This window comes from Mytilus galloprovincialis, chromosome 1, assembly GCF_965363235.1.
Source record: "Mytilus galloprovincialis chromosome 1, xbMytGall1.hap1.1, whole genome shotgun sequence".
Taxonomy (NCBI): domain Eukaryota; kingdom Metazoa; phylum Mollusca; class Bivalvia; order Mytilida; family Mytilidae; genus Mytilus; species Mytilus galloprovincialis.
In genome coordinates this window covers 76,507,718-76,523,378 of record NC_134838.1, presented here as the reverse complement: position 1 = coordinate 76,523,378, position 15,661 = coordinate 76,507,718, and the positions used below count along the sequence as shown (strand labels likewise).

At 30.5% G+C, this 15,661-nt stretch overlaps 1 protein-coding gene across 1 annotated transcript; it reads right to left on the bottom strand.

Moving 5' to 3' along the window:
* Positions 1–2,357: 2,357 nt before the first annotated feature.
* LOC143084451 (small glutamine-rich tetratricopeptide repeat-containing protein beta-like) lies at positions 2,358–13,652 on the bottom strand. Its single transcript, XM_076260812.1, has 11 exons — positions 13,518–13,652; positions 12,848–12,966; positions 12,223–12,304; positions 11,657–11,756; positions 10,284–10,388; positions 9,575–9,713; positions 7,861–7,941; positions 7,331–7,368; positions 6,326–6,445; positions 3,641–3,744; positions 2,358–2,537 (listed from the first exon to the last, which is right to left on the bottom strand). Exons 1-11 carry the CDS (start codon positions 13,615–13,617, stop codon positions 2,503–2,505), a joined length of 1,023 nt encoding a protein of 340 aa, XP_076116927.1. The 5' UTR covers positions 13,618–13,652; the 3' UTR covers positions 2,358–2,502.
* Between the last annotated feature and the right edge of the window lie 2,009 nt (positions 13,653–15,661).

Sequence of the window (15,661 nt, the reverse complement as noted above, 5' to 3'; positions counted from 1 at the left end):
ACATTATTTTACACCTAGTGAGATAAACCTTAATAAATGCAAAAATTTAATTGCTGAATTAAAATTACCTCTATTCAATCAAGTTCAAAATCTTTACACTTGGCCATTCTTAAAACTGTTAGTCATAATATATTCTATATCATTCATTTCAGGCTGCTCATATGGGCAAACTATATTTTATCTAAGAATTAGATCAAAGTAGTTCCAAAAATTTACAATAAAAAGTTATTTCTTTTCTAAAATGTTTCTCATTTTTTTATCAATCGGAATCTATTACATCAGATATGAGTACATGATTTAATCTAAAGAATTTTACAAATCATTGTTACTATTCTCACTGAAAAAAACATTTCCATTTATTCTCATTATTGGTGGGATTAACACAAATGAAACAAGAGCTATTACAATGTTTGTTAGCACTAATATGTCTGACTGAAAAATTCAATCTTCACAAAAATACTTTTCCACGTTTTATCTTTGGCTTTCTTGTATCTATGAAAAGAAGAGATATGGTTGACATGTGCAAAAAAAAGTTCTCATAGAAATTTCACGACTACAAAGCAAATGGGGGATTCTAAATGTTTAACATCAACATGATTTTTAGCAACTAACGTGTTTTAAAATGCATGTATTAATTATAAATAGGACTTGCTGAAATCTGTAATGTTACAACATTTATTTATAATGTGGACGGACATTTATCACTAGAGGTGTTACAACAGAAACAAGCCAGTTAAAAATAATATCCATTTAATAAATGCCCACTTTTATTTCCAAAATTCAAAAAATTCCTCATTCATTTATAAATTATGAAAGAATAATTTATAAATGCTTTTAAAAATGTTTGCTTTTTAATCAGTTAAATGATATAATTAACAAATGTTCTATACTTATTTTATATCTATATGTAAACTAACCAAAGCTACATTTTTTAGCCTAGTTAGGTGAATGGTCTAGGGTGATAGCCACAGTGTAGGTGGTGTTGCCATAACAGGAATGAAGAATGGTTTCAAGTCATATCAACAGATATTTGCCATCCCAAATTCACAGAACTTACTATGTTGGGCTATAGTACAGATGAAGTAAATATACATTCTAGCAATATCTCAGCATTGCAATGGATTTGACTGTGAATGAAGAAGGAATGGAAACTTTGAGCAGAACAAAAATGTTTGACAAAGAAATATTTTATGTCATTCTGTTGCAAAAAGAAAGCATTGATTTTATGATAATTATTTATTTTTTAAATTATCATTTCCATATAGTACTTGATATAAATGGCATAAATGTATACTATATTGGCAAGACAAATTGGTCTTATTCTCTATGTATCTGCAGGCTATATAATAACAATATAACTTCAGGTTAAATCTTAGCATACAGTTGTAAAAATAAAATTTTTGAAGGCAAACATCATAAAAACAGTGAAATAAAATCAGGAAATTAACCACTTTGTCATCTTTTGATTAAATGGTGAAAGATGGAATTTAACAGAAACTTAGTTCCAACATAATATTAATGAAACATAACAGCATAGACGTTAACTATCTTGTTGCTTTAAAAGTTCTCAGCCTATTTTATCTAAAAGACATTATTCTTTTGTAATTAAAGTCCTTCAAAGCTCAAGGAGTATCCGAATATAAATTTGCATATCTCTATGCAGAACTTCATCCTAACGTAACGAATAGAACTATAAATGATAAATATGAATTTAATATACAAATAAAATAAACAACTCATTAATAAATATATTTAACACTGAATACAAATATTCATCAATGAAACTGCATGTACCAATTTATGTATCAGTCCTGATCATTATACAATTTTACAGCTAAATAACATCAGTGTGTAGAAGACTCAACAAATTCTCTGATTTTTAAAGTGCTATGGTTAATATAACAGCTACTTGTGAAAACTGGTTCTGTCGCCTTCTTCTTCAAACCAACTGCTAATTTGGACTAATTTGAAGATTGTTGTTTAAATATCAGTTAATTTGGATCACTTATCAAACAGGCAAATCTTAATTCATTGAGCTTCTCACATACAACTGTAAATCTATTTGTAATATTAAAATGACTCAAGAAGATACACATAAAAGCAGGTACCCATTTTTTTGTTTAATGAGGTAGGCTGCAGTCACAGCACTTATATACCTCTTTTTCATAATGATTCTCTGCTGATCTAATTATTTCATAAAATGCCTAAAATAAAGCCATCAAGAATGTAAAACTATTTTCAATACCTTAGATTTCAATAAATATATTTATTCATGATTTATATGAACGTCCAAAAAAAAATTAAACATACATGGTGGTTTAAAAAAAAATCTTTCATTGTATTTTCTTGTAGGCAGACATGCCTTTAATATACAAAGACAAAATTTCTGGTTTCCAGAGTTGAATGATCGATTTTATACAAATTTCTTCCTTCACATATTTTATCAGTCTACAAATTCCATCACGACAAAATAAACATCAATTTACAGTACACTTTATCACATCATTGTTGTTGGGAACCAGGATTGCTATCAGCATCTACAACAAAAAGAATTTAAAAATTAATACATTCCTACATGTTTGCATACTAATACCAAAGAAATAAGAACCCTTACTCTAGAAGATAAATACAGAAGTCATGAAGTGCAGTAAAAAAATCATGTTGGAAATTCAAAGAGGTATGTCCACTTTCAATGTATTTGTTTCAATTGAACAGAGTCAATATTGGAAAAGTTTGGTTGAGGCAAACTATACTTAGAGAACAGAAACTGATTTTGGGACGTACACACATGGACAATGATAACACTTAATGCCCCTTCCGCTGCAGAAAAGTTTATTTTTTATAGTGAAATATGATTACGTTGTTTTCTTAATCACAACAATAAGAATTAAAGCTACCCATGGAGGGTAAACAATTTTCGATTAAACTTACCTTAAAAGTGATATTCAATCTTTATATAACATTCTGTGGTGAAGCTGAATTTCAAAAGGAGCCAAGCAAAGGAGAGAAGTTTTCAAAGAAGACAATCAAAGGAGAGAAGTTTCAAAAGTAGTTAAAAGAAGTGGTTTATGTCCTTTCTGAGATGTTTGTTATGTTTATATTGAATAGTTCTCAATGAGATCATCCCAATAGTTTTTTTTAGTTTTTTCAATTTCCTTGGCAAATCATAGCTAAAACATCCTATTTCCTTATAGCTGCAGGCGCGGATCCAGCCATTTTAAAAAGGGGGGGTTCCCAACCCAGAGTAAAGGGGGGTTCCAACTATATGCTCCCATTCAAATGCATTGATCTGCCTAAAAAAGGGGGGTCCAACCCCCAGGACCCCCGCCCCCTGGATCCGCCACTGAGCTGATTATGAGAAATTAGGTTTCCTGTATTTTAGGTTTTTAGAGAAGGCAGTATTATTTTAAAATATTGCTTTGTCAAATTGATGTAGTAAAAGCAAATTAATTAATATAGACCTGTTTTGTATATGCAACTTCATAATCTCATATTTAATCTTATAAGCATATCAGTCCAATTTTAGCCAATCAATCATTTGATCTAATGGTGATGTAAAATAACCTATTATTTCATTTTATTATCATACTTGCATGTTTCAAATGCTAGTTGCAGTATATAAAACTGATGTAGTGCTTACCGTTACTTCCATCTGGATTATTTGGTGGTCTACCCATTTGTTGTCGTAATTGTGCTACAAGTTCAGGATTACTTTCTTGCATCTGTGAAGCCATTTGCTGTCCACTGAAACAACCATTATTAACATGTTAAGCAGAAATTCATAAATTTTAATAAAAAAAAAGAAATTTTAAAAATAATGAATTGCTATAAAATTCTTCAAAAAGTTGACAACTACTTACATCGCTCAAGGTCCTAGTTTTTTTTAGTTTTTTTAATGTAACAATATCTTTATTGTCTTAGTTCTAATATCTTGATATATTTTGTTTATTTATTAAGTCAGTATAAACCATTTTTGCATAGCAGTATAATATTTCCCACAGAAAGCAACCAAAAGTTAGCGTGCAATAAATTCTAATATTGCACTAGTGCAATAAATCTTCAAAATTCATGACGTCATAAACGACAAAATCTAAGTTTAAACCAATTTTTATTTTCAAATATTATATTGCTATACAATTAAGGGGTAATGCATGAATATTGGGGAATATTGTCCCTGGTAGAACATATATTGCACTCACAAGCTCGTGCAATATAAAATTCTACTCGGGAAAATATTCCCCAATATTCATGCAATAACCCTATATTATTATGTTCTCTTATTAAAACAATCTAGCTTAATCTCACGATATGTTGCCCTTTAGATATGATTGACTTTGTGTCCTTTGTTTGCTGCCTCACTGGTGTGTACTACACCTATTTTGTTTGCTGCCTCACTGGTGTGTACTACACCTATTTTGTTTGCTGCCTCACTGGTGTGTACTACACCTATTTTGTTTGCTGCCTCACTGGTGTGTACTACACCTATTTTGTATTCTTATCAGTACCCTCTTAAAGCTTACAAGCTTGATATTATTGTCTATTGTAAATTCAGAAATTATTACATTTACTATTGCGATTTTGTCATTTTAGACTAAAATGGGATTGTATTATTGGCGATATTCAGAATAATTCTGTTTGATTCATATAAAAAATTCAAAATGGGAGTTTCAATTATTGCGATAATAACCCTGTCACTTTTTTTGCAATAATAACCAGATGCTCCGCAGGGCGCAGCTTTATATGACCGCAGAGTTCGAACCCTGAACATTGGGGCAAGTATGGACACAACATTCAAGCTTGATACAGCTCTGAATTTGGATTGTGATTAAATAGTTGACACAACATAGGTTTCTCACACATAATGAATGTGGTCTAAGAACTTAAACTTAAAAACTTTAAATTTTAAATTGAACATTACCTATTATGGTCCAATATCCAAAATCTAAATACATGGTTAGATTCAGCATATCAAAGAACCCCAAGAATTCAATTTTTGATGAAATCAAATAAAGTTCAATTTTGGACCCTTTAGACCTCAATGTGGACCAATCTGATAACCGGGCCCAAACATCAAAAATCTAAATACATGGTTAGATTAAGCATAGATCAAAGAACCCCATATATACAATTTTTGTTGAAATCAAACAAAGTTTAATTTTGAACTGCAATTTGGACCAACTTGAAAACTGGGCCTATAATCAAAAATCAAAGTACAGGTTTAGATTCAGCATATCAAAGAACCCCAAGGATTCAATTTTTGTTGATATCAAACAAAGTTTAATTTTGGACCACGATTTGGACCAACTTGAAAACTGGGCCCATAATAAAAAATCTAAGTACATGTTTAGATTCAGCATATCAAAGAACCCCAAGAATTCAATTTTTGTAAAAATCAAACTTAGTTTAATTTTGGATTCTTTGGACCTTAATGTAGACCAATTTGAAAATGGGACCAAAAATTAAGAATCTACATACAGTTAGATTCGGCATATCAAAGAACCCCAATTATTCAATTTTTTATGAATTCAAACAAAGTTTAATTTTGGACCCTTTGGGCCCCTTATTCCTAAACTGTTGGGACAAAAACTCCCAAAATCAATCCCAACCTTCCTTTTATGGTCATAAACCTTGTGTTTAAATTTCATAGATTTATATTTACTTATACTTAAGTTATGGTGCGAAAACCAAGAAAAATGCTTATTTGGGCCCCTTTTTGGACCCTTATTCCTAAACTGTTGGGACCTCAACTCCCAAAATCATTCCCAACCTTCCTTTTGTGGTCATAAACCTTGTGTTTAAATTTCATTGATTTCTATTTACTTATACTAAAGTTATTGTGTGAAAACCAAGAATAATGCTTATTTTGGGCCCTTTTTTTGGCAACTAATTCCTAAACTGTTGGGACCAAAACTTCCAAAATCAATCCCAACCTTCCTTTTAAGGTCATAAACCTTGTGTTTAAATTTCATAGATTTCTATTCACTTATACTTAAGTTATAGTGCGAAAACCAAAAGTCTTCAGACGACGACGCCAATGTGATACCAATATACGACCAAAAAATTTTCAATTTTTGCGGTTGTATAAAAACAGCAATTATTTCTGAATTTACAGTATTTGAACATGAATTATAGTCCTATAGTGGTATATTTATTTGTCTCAGAATTTATCCTTGGTACATTTTTATAACCACTTACATTTCTTATAATTTTTATAAATATGACATTAATACAACATTTAGTACATAAAAACAAGTTCCTGAGAAATAAAGACCCAACAGTATGTAATACAGAGGCCTCGCGTAAAAAGAATTCTGTTTAAACTTACATTTGTAATATATTACCAATTCCTCCTGGTACTCCTGGTGCACCCCCTTCTACTGCTTCCTCTGGATTACCTCCTGCCCCTGCCCCAGGTCCACCAAACCCTGACATCATGTTTGACATCCTGCAAATATCATGTATATCATATACCATTCACAAAACAGTATGACTAACTATTTACAAGAACTATACAAAGGCGTTACTAAGACCTAATTCTATTGACATCAGTGATAATACAAGATTATTTTAGGTTCTAGATAATGTTGATCCTATTGCAGAAAATCTTATTTCAGTTTTAGTTTTAAAAAATAAGATTTAAACATATTTTCATTCCTTTAAAGCAGACTTCAGTCAGTATGTAGCTAATGGTAATATCTTTGGTTAGCTTGCTTGTTAGCTGAACGTGAAGTCATTGTTAGGTAAGGTATACTACCCTCCTTTTAAAGTAGCTTAGTCCTACAGAGAGATAGATTTTTTATCTGTTGGGCTAGTCTACTATTAAAGGAGGGAAGTTTACCTTACCTAACAATGACTTCACGGTTCAGCTAACAAGCAAGCTAACCAAAGATATTACCATTAGCTACATACTGACTGAAATCTGCTGTAACTCATTGTATATTATTGTTATTTGCTATTTTTGTTTAAAAAAAATTTTGTAACTGGTTTTCCCAGATATCAGTATGAGTATTCTTTGTTCTTAGATGAGGCACTTTTCTCAGGCAATTTTTGGATAAATGCTTATTTGTGCCCCATTTTGGCCCCTAATTCATAAACTGTTAGGACCACAACCCCTTTAATCAATCCCAACCTTCCTTTTTTTGGTTATAAACCTTGTGTTTAAATTTCATAGATTTTTATTCACTTATATTAAAGTTATTGTCAGAAAACCAAATGTCTTAGGAGGAGGACGACGTGATACCAATATATGACCACAAAATTTTTTGCAGTCATATAAAAATATGAAAAGAACAATGCTTATATATACATAAATGAGGATAAAAGTTCTTACATTTGCTGCATTTGTGGATTACCCATCATTTGTGTTGCCTGAAAAATTAATCATACAGTACATGAATGATATTTGTTCTTTTCAAATTAATTAATTTATCATAATCTAATGTGATGTATGTCTATAACTGAAATTATCTTTATTTTCTGTCTTTTAGGGAATATGATGCTCATGGTGGATCATTGATAATCACTGTCAAATTCATTTACAACTTTTCTACACAATTTAGAGTTTTACATATGTAAAAAGACACTTCTCTTTTTAATTTTTATTCCACATTGATCTCTAGATCATCTTATATTCTGTCTTCAAGTTGCTGTCTCATTGAAAATATACCCAAGTCTCCATTTATTCATTTTAAATAGTATTCTTAAATTCTGAAATAAACCTTCAATGTTGATCTGTTGTTTAATGTTTGCACTTATAAAGTCATTTAATAGTTTATGAATTGACATTCAACATTCACAAACATGTTAATAGCTAAAAACATCTTTAAAAAAAAATAATAAAGTTGAAAGACAAAAACTTACCATATCCATTACATGTGGGTTATTTAATATCTGACTAAAATCCATGGGCATACCACCACCTGATCCTAAACCAAAGCCTGCCTGCAATTCACATACAAGAAAAATATTTTACATTTGGATGTTACATTGTGATAGAAAATTAATAAATTTATAACAGTCATACAAATAGAATCAATGTAAAAAAAAAAACATCAATAAATTGCTAAGATAAAACTTAAGCCTGCTTATAAATAATTTGAAAAAAAGTGTACATGTAAGGGATAATATAATTTGCAAAGTACTTCTTTTAAAATGTGGACTTATTCAAAGTTTAGCAAGTTATACTGACAGAAACTTTTTAAACTAGATGCGTCAACATGAATGGCCCCGTCTCAAAAAATTGAAAAATCTGCAATTTCAATAACACATGTGGACACAAACATGATGGTAGTCTCACATATCAAAAATCAGCTCAAAATCTGCAGGTGTGTAGAAAAAAAGTCTGTATAACTGTGATTTTCAAAGTTGTAAACCCTTAATTTCAAAGTCCATAGACCATAATTTTGGAAAAAATTAGCCGAGCGGAACACAACATAAACTTGATCTGTAACTTATCTTGGTTAACTCACATGCCAAAAATCATCGCAATATCTAAAAAGCGTTTAGAAAAAAAGTCTATTTAACTGTGATTTTCAACAACTTATCAAAGTCCATAGCCCATAATTTCAGCAAAAATTAACCGAGCAAAACTAAACTTAAACTTGATCTGTAACTCATCTTGGTTAACTCACGTATAAAAAATCAGACCAATATCTGAAGGCGTTTAGAAAAAAACTCTGTATAATGGGATTTTTGCGGAATGACAGAATTACGGAATTTTGGAACTTCGTTGCGGGGGCCATAAAAATCACCTTATGTAATCTAGTAGCATAAACTGTAAAATATTGAGATTTATTATAGGATTAAATACATTTTTTTCTACAGGTTATTGATGTGTAAACCGGGGTGATTAACTCACAAACTGAATAAATTTACGAAGGACTTTTATGTAAAGTTTGTGAGTAAGAGTATTTTTTATAACAATTGTTTGTGTGTAAATGCTACTATAATAACCATCAAATATACAATTGACATGTCGTAACTAAGGAGTTGGCCCCCATATGGAATTTCTAAAATCCATAAATGTTCGAAAAATGCAACGGAATCTAAAATAAACTAGCACCTACCTCCAAAAACTTCATTTTAATGAGAAATTATCCCAATTTGATGCGGACAAGTAACGAAATGATCTTTCCGTGAAAGTTTTCATTCATATGATATCGTATTTTGCCATAACGTAAATTCGCTAAATCATTCATGAAATTTCGTGGAATTTTATTTGAATTTGAATTTTATACATTTTCGAAACTTTAGTGCATTTATTTTATTCCTGTTTTGTTATATATGCACTAGAATAGACACAACTGTTATGCATTTGTTTTTTTAATTTCAATTTGCTGAAAATCTCAGGGATCCCTGCAAGCTTGTGTATCGCGCATGAATAGATAACGAAAATAGTTTCCGAAACATAGTTTATTGAAGTGTAAACTTTGAGAAAAATTCTAAGTGACCAATCCCATTCGAGTATTTATAGATATGCAAATTGTTTGATATCATATATTTATAGATTTGAATGCAAAACATCAATACTAGGAGTCACTTTATAATATTTGTGAATTTGAACAGACAAAAATACCTTAGCAGCTTCTTCTTTTAATTTTTGTTCAGCTATTTCGAGATTATTTTGATATGATTGGTTAGTAGGATCTAATTCTAAAGCTTTTCTGTAACATTCTAGTGCACTTTCGTGGTCATTTAATGCTGTATATGCTATACTGAAAAATATAAATCACACAATATTGTTAAAATAACTGGATGAATTTCAACTGATCTAATATTCCCTTAACAGTAACATAACTACAATTTACTTTAAAATGAGACTAAATGAAATGATATTAACTACATATCAAGATATAGGATAAAATTTACTCATCATAAATTAAGTGTTGTATGTATTTGTTTGAATGCTGTGGGTCCACATGAATTGTGTCAATTAATTGGCATTTAGTCCAAGTCATGTGTCCCATTCTTAACCTTACCAGTGTCTTAAAACTAACTTTATCAAGGCCATGCACATTAAAACTATTATTTTAATAGAGAAGCTGGGTCTACCTCACAAACAACAGTCAAACAACCCATTCAAACCAACAAAGACATCCAAAGATTAATATACAATCTTCAAAAATAGATATATGTTCATACCATATCAATTCAGAACTGTCTTTTCTTTAGTTTTAAAGTGCTTTAAAAATGATTTTAGGTTGACTTGTTAGAAACACTAGACGAAATCAAATGAACATTTCTAAAATCAGTAAATAAATGTATTCAACCATTTTAATACATACCCCATCCTACCATATGCCTTGCTATACTGTGGGTCTATTGTTAATGCCTTTTCACAATCTTCTATAGCTTTTACATGTTTGTTCAATTTACTATATGCTGCTGCTCTGCAAATAGGAAATAATACTTATGATAAATTATGTACTATCATTTTACAAATTACAAGTATTACATAAAGAAGATTCATTTATGGTACATTTCTGTGTTTTCCATTGTCTGTTCAAAGGGAGATAATTTCATATTGTTTACAACAAACTACAATGTATACTTATATCTTTTAATAGCAACATTACTAGTTATCTATCATAGATTTTTGTAAAAGTATATAGACATGCATGCATACATCTATATATGCAATATAGTATTTACATGTAGTTACTTCCATCCAATTAATTCAAAGACAAAATTTTCAAATGACTAGATGAATGTGATTTTATGCTTGTTAACATAAGGTTATTGTGCAACAAATCATAAATATTTCTGGATACTTCACCATTTTTATATTATTAGTTATTCATAGACACATGAGATGATTATCAATGAATTTCAGAGAGTATGATTAAATTGATTGAGTACTTCAAGTGCATAAATCTGAAGTTGAGTTAGCTTGTTTGCTTCTGTCTAGCAAGGTGGTTTTTCACGACCTTGACTTACTGTTAAGCCCTCAGACTTTCGCCACAATGCCTGAGGGCATTTGGTTAGCGTTTAATTATTTGTTGACATATATCAAAATGCTGAAACAGTTGACAGCCGCCGTTTTGTTTTTAGTATGATCTTTTTGTTTGTTGACTATCTTGGTTAGGTACTTCCACTTCCTTCACAATGACTGCTTTCAGGCCCAGGTTGGTCAGCTGTGCAGCACGCTAACCACTATGACAGAGTATTGGTCGATGAGACTTGGACATAGTAATAACAATGACAGGAAGCATTATCAGGACCAATGTTGCGAGACTGTGAAATAGTGGTCCATTATCTAACCCCTAGGATATAGGCCATCGAATGTAAGTCTGCATAACATTTTTGCAGTGTATGCTGACGCAATTATTTACATTGAAAACAATGTAGACTGTACAATGTTGGATTGGTTTCTGTCATCTTATAAAGTTGTAAGTTATTGATCGAACTATCAGTAGAACGACATCGCAGGAAGTGGGTAAAGAAGAGCTGATCAGATTGTCCTTTCAGCTGTAATGACTGAGACATGACTACCGTAATATGCTTGGTGAACCCAGATAATTTATTTAAGGTACATGTACTCTTGATTTAGAATGATTTTTAGGTAACATTCCTTCTTATGGGTTAAATGAATGGATTTTAGTTTGTCCTTTTGTCTTGAAATTTGTCTTAAAATGATTCATAACAAATAATATTTTACCTATTACAGAAAAATACTGAATTATGACTATCTAATTTCAAAGCTTGTGTATAACATTCCAAAGCATCTGAAAATTTCTCTGCCTTCATGAACTCATTTCCTGAAGAAGAAAAAATAGAACTTTATATTACACCTGAGAAAATTCTAAACAAGATAAATAATTAGTTATGATTATACTTCATATAAACATTGCAATATGACGACTTTTTTGGTAATAGTGACCTACTTTAACACTGATAATGTCATATTCTTAATAAACACCTCTACACCTATATGTTGTAAAACGACGTGTTTGATCTTATTTTTAGGAATGTTTTTTTTTACTTTTAGAGAATATTTCAAGCTTGATTCAATCTTTTATCACTGCATTATAAGGGGAGATAACCCTGATGATGATTTTTTTTATAAAGGAATGTGTTGGGAGCTTTCTCGTTTTATTTGTAGCTAGAAAACAAGTCATGTGACCCCAATGAGGGTTCTTAAGATAATTCTTCCACAACTTGATGTAATGAATACATAACAACAATGTGAAACAAAAATCTAAAATAGAAATTTAATACATGTACCTTTGTTTTTTAAACATTCTGCCTCTTCTTTCTCTTCTGGTGTTGGTTCATGTATTGACAAAGAATCAAATTCTGCGTCTGGCTGCAAAAAAATAATAAAATAAAATCAATAATGTGAAAAATTATAGCAGCATACTGAAAGACAGTAAACATAGTGTTTGTTTATACTATAAACATTTTTTGAATCACCATTCTAATTATCAGAAAGTTCTAACTAAGAGTCATTTTCTGAACTGTTGAGTCCCAACAAGCTTCCACATTTTATCAATAAAGTTCAGTCATTATCTCATTTTATTACAAAATTTATGACAACGAATTGTAAACTTTCTTTTTTCCCATTATGTATTGACCAGAAGACTTATTATACAGCAATAACAGAATGCATGTGATGCAATGCTAAGAATACCACCCTGTGTCATTCAAAATATAAGACAACTGTAACATTTGGAAGTAGCTGTCTAAGTTTAAAAGTTCAAAGTATTAGCAAACAGGAATATTTTTCCCTTAAATTCACTTCAAAACATTTAAAATAACTGTGAATTGGTCAATGTTATACCATGGTCAGCACAAATGAGGAACCAAAAGATCCATATAAAACACAGATTTTTTTTATATATATTCTTACCTCAGTAGATAATTGTGAATTAAAGATGTCCAGTAGATTTTTGGGTACAGACAGCTTCTTCACCTGCTGTGGATCTTGTGTGCTTACAGAATATGTAGACTCTAAACACTGTATGGCAACTAGAGGAATCAATTTAAAAAATCATAATAAATTCTATTTAACAGTAAAGAGATTTCATGTTAGTCCCATGACAGTGTTCAATAGGGACAGATATGTACAAAAAAAACTAAAATTAAACAAATTATTTCCCTTAAAAAGTTTTTAAAAAAAATCAGAAGCTCAGATTGTTGCATAAATCTCGAGGGAGTTTTGAGGTTCAGGGGTTCAGTGAGCAGACAATGATTATTTAAAGTTTTGCAAAAAAATTAAAAAGAAATCAATTATGAAACTATTTTATTTGTTTAAAATATGTCTGATAAAATGGTGCAGGAAAAGTGTTTGTTTTTCTTATGTGTTCTTCAAGCACATTTCTTAAAATATTGCGAGCATTTACCGCCCATAAATGTATCGGGAAAACACTGTCAGTGTATAGTGACCACATAATATGTTTTTGTTTTGTGTTGTTAGCTTGATATGGGATTGATATCAACCTAATATAGATCTTTTTTTTTATAATTAACTTAAAAGGGCTTTTACAATTTTTTTTTAATTGTTCATAATAATAACTGACCTTCTAATCCTTCTACTCCTTCATCACTGAGATTTGCAGCTGTTTTCTGATCCTCTAGAAAACGTATTATTGAAAACACCAATCTGTTTACATCTGCCATGTCACTTTATTTAAAAAAAGAAATAACAACAGTAAATTATTGTATTCAACCATCTTGTTTTTGTTTATTTTCTTGGATAATGTACATGTAATATGAATCTGACCATAAGAGTAGGAAGTATAACTTAAACTGTCCAATACTTGTAATTAAAACAATCACAGAGTTCAAAGACATAATAGCAATATCTATAATGAAAGTTACTATCAACAGCTACATTGTAATGTACATGTATTCAATGCTAATTAACTGTGAATAAAAACCATTACCTACGGAAACAAATTCCAATCAAAACCAGTCTAAAAATGAAGCCAAACAGCTTGCAGAGTTCGCGAAATCTTTTTTTCCCTGGTGGTCCTTGAAAAAAATCTACTGGTCCTCACTATTAATTCTATTGAAAAATACTAAAATTGTGTAAGTCCTATGTAAAATTTTGGTGGTAAAATGCTGAGGACCACCACTTTTCGCGAACTCTGAGCTTGAGACTAATTATCAATTTTAAAAACCATATACATGTACATGTTTTTTCCACAATTTTATCTTTGGATTTACATTTATGAAACAACTACATTCAGATTTTTCCACAATTTTATCTTCTTTCTTACATTATTTTAATGAAGCATCTATGTTTAGATTTTTCCACAACTTTTATCTTGTTTCCTTACATAAAGGACACAACAACATTCAGAAACATTTGAAAAAAAACATCATATCTTAAATATGCTCAAGGAAGCATAAATATGTTGAATTGGGTTTATACCACTGTGATGCTGAACAAAAGAAGGAAAATGTTCTTCCTCTTTTGGATTTTTATTAAAAGGAGGAAATCTTCTACATGATTTTAGAATTTATTTTTTTCCAGATTTTTCGATAAATCATAAATCATGCCATATCAATTCTATCAAATTTGGATATAATAACTTCAAAAAGGAGCACATGATTTCCTGCAAATTTGAAAGAGATTACCGATTTTATGACAAAATGTATGATGACAATTGAAAAAAACATAAAATTTAATTTGCTTTTAAAAAAAAAAATCACATTTTCTTTCTGATTTTTTTCTAAAGCAACATAACTTAATAGCATATGGTTTCCAGCAAATTTGTATCAAATTTCCCTAAAATAAGCATACCATTTCCTTGAAATGTTTATCAGCAAACAGAAAATTATGATCATGATGATGAGAGGTAAAACAAACAGGAATTTAAAACTGGTCTACATGTATGACCTATCACTTTGTAACATTCATATACTGACACACATATTTGTATCCAAGGAAATAAATATATGATTAAAAAAAAAATTCCATTTGTTTCCTAAAAAATTTACATCTGTTTCTAGAAATTGTTTTTTCCCCCTCACTTTATAAAAATAAACTTTGTCCCAACTGGTAGTGTCACTTTACTGTGTGGCCAAAATGCCCTACATTGATCAAAATTTCTTTACTTGCATAAGCTATAATTTCAGAGTCATTAAACTAGTTAGTTGGGTATTAAGGATCACTCTTGTTAGATGTCTACCATGTCTAGCCAAGTTCTAGGATATAGAACTAACTACATAAATGTATTAACAAGATGTTTATTTAAAAATTTATATACAGTGGTTGCATTGCTGGTCCACTCGCCTTTGTAACAATTCCTAAAGTGTGAGCCAAAGTCATCTCACTTCAAATTGTACATGTAGTAGCGGTAGACTGCTCTAAAACTGGCAAGTGATTTCCTATTTATAGTTCCAATAGACCACCAACCCAGCCGAATGTCACTGCAATATAGGGGAAGTAACCTGACAAGAAATTGTATGTACATGGCTGGTATTAGGAGAAATACTTGAATAGTTATGGAACTATTAATATTACTAACTTTAACCAATAGGGCTCTTCACGGTTAGTTCGGCTATATTGGATATGGGGCAGATTTTCATAATGGAGGTAAAAATAGTGTGAAAAATACGGGAAAACATCATTAAAACAGAGCAGTTGCTTGGAAACACGCATAGGATTTCCCATACATTCATACTATTTCCACCTCTTTCTAAAAAATCTGCCCCC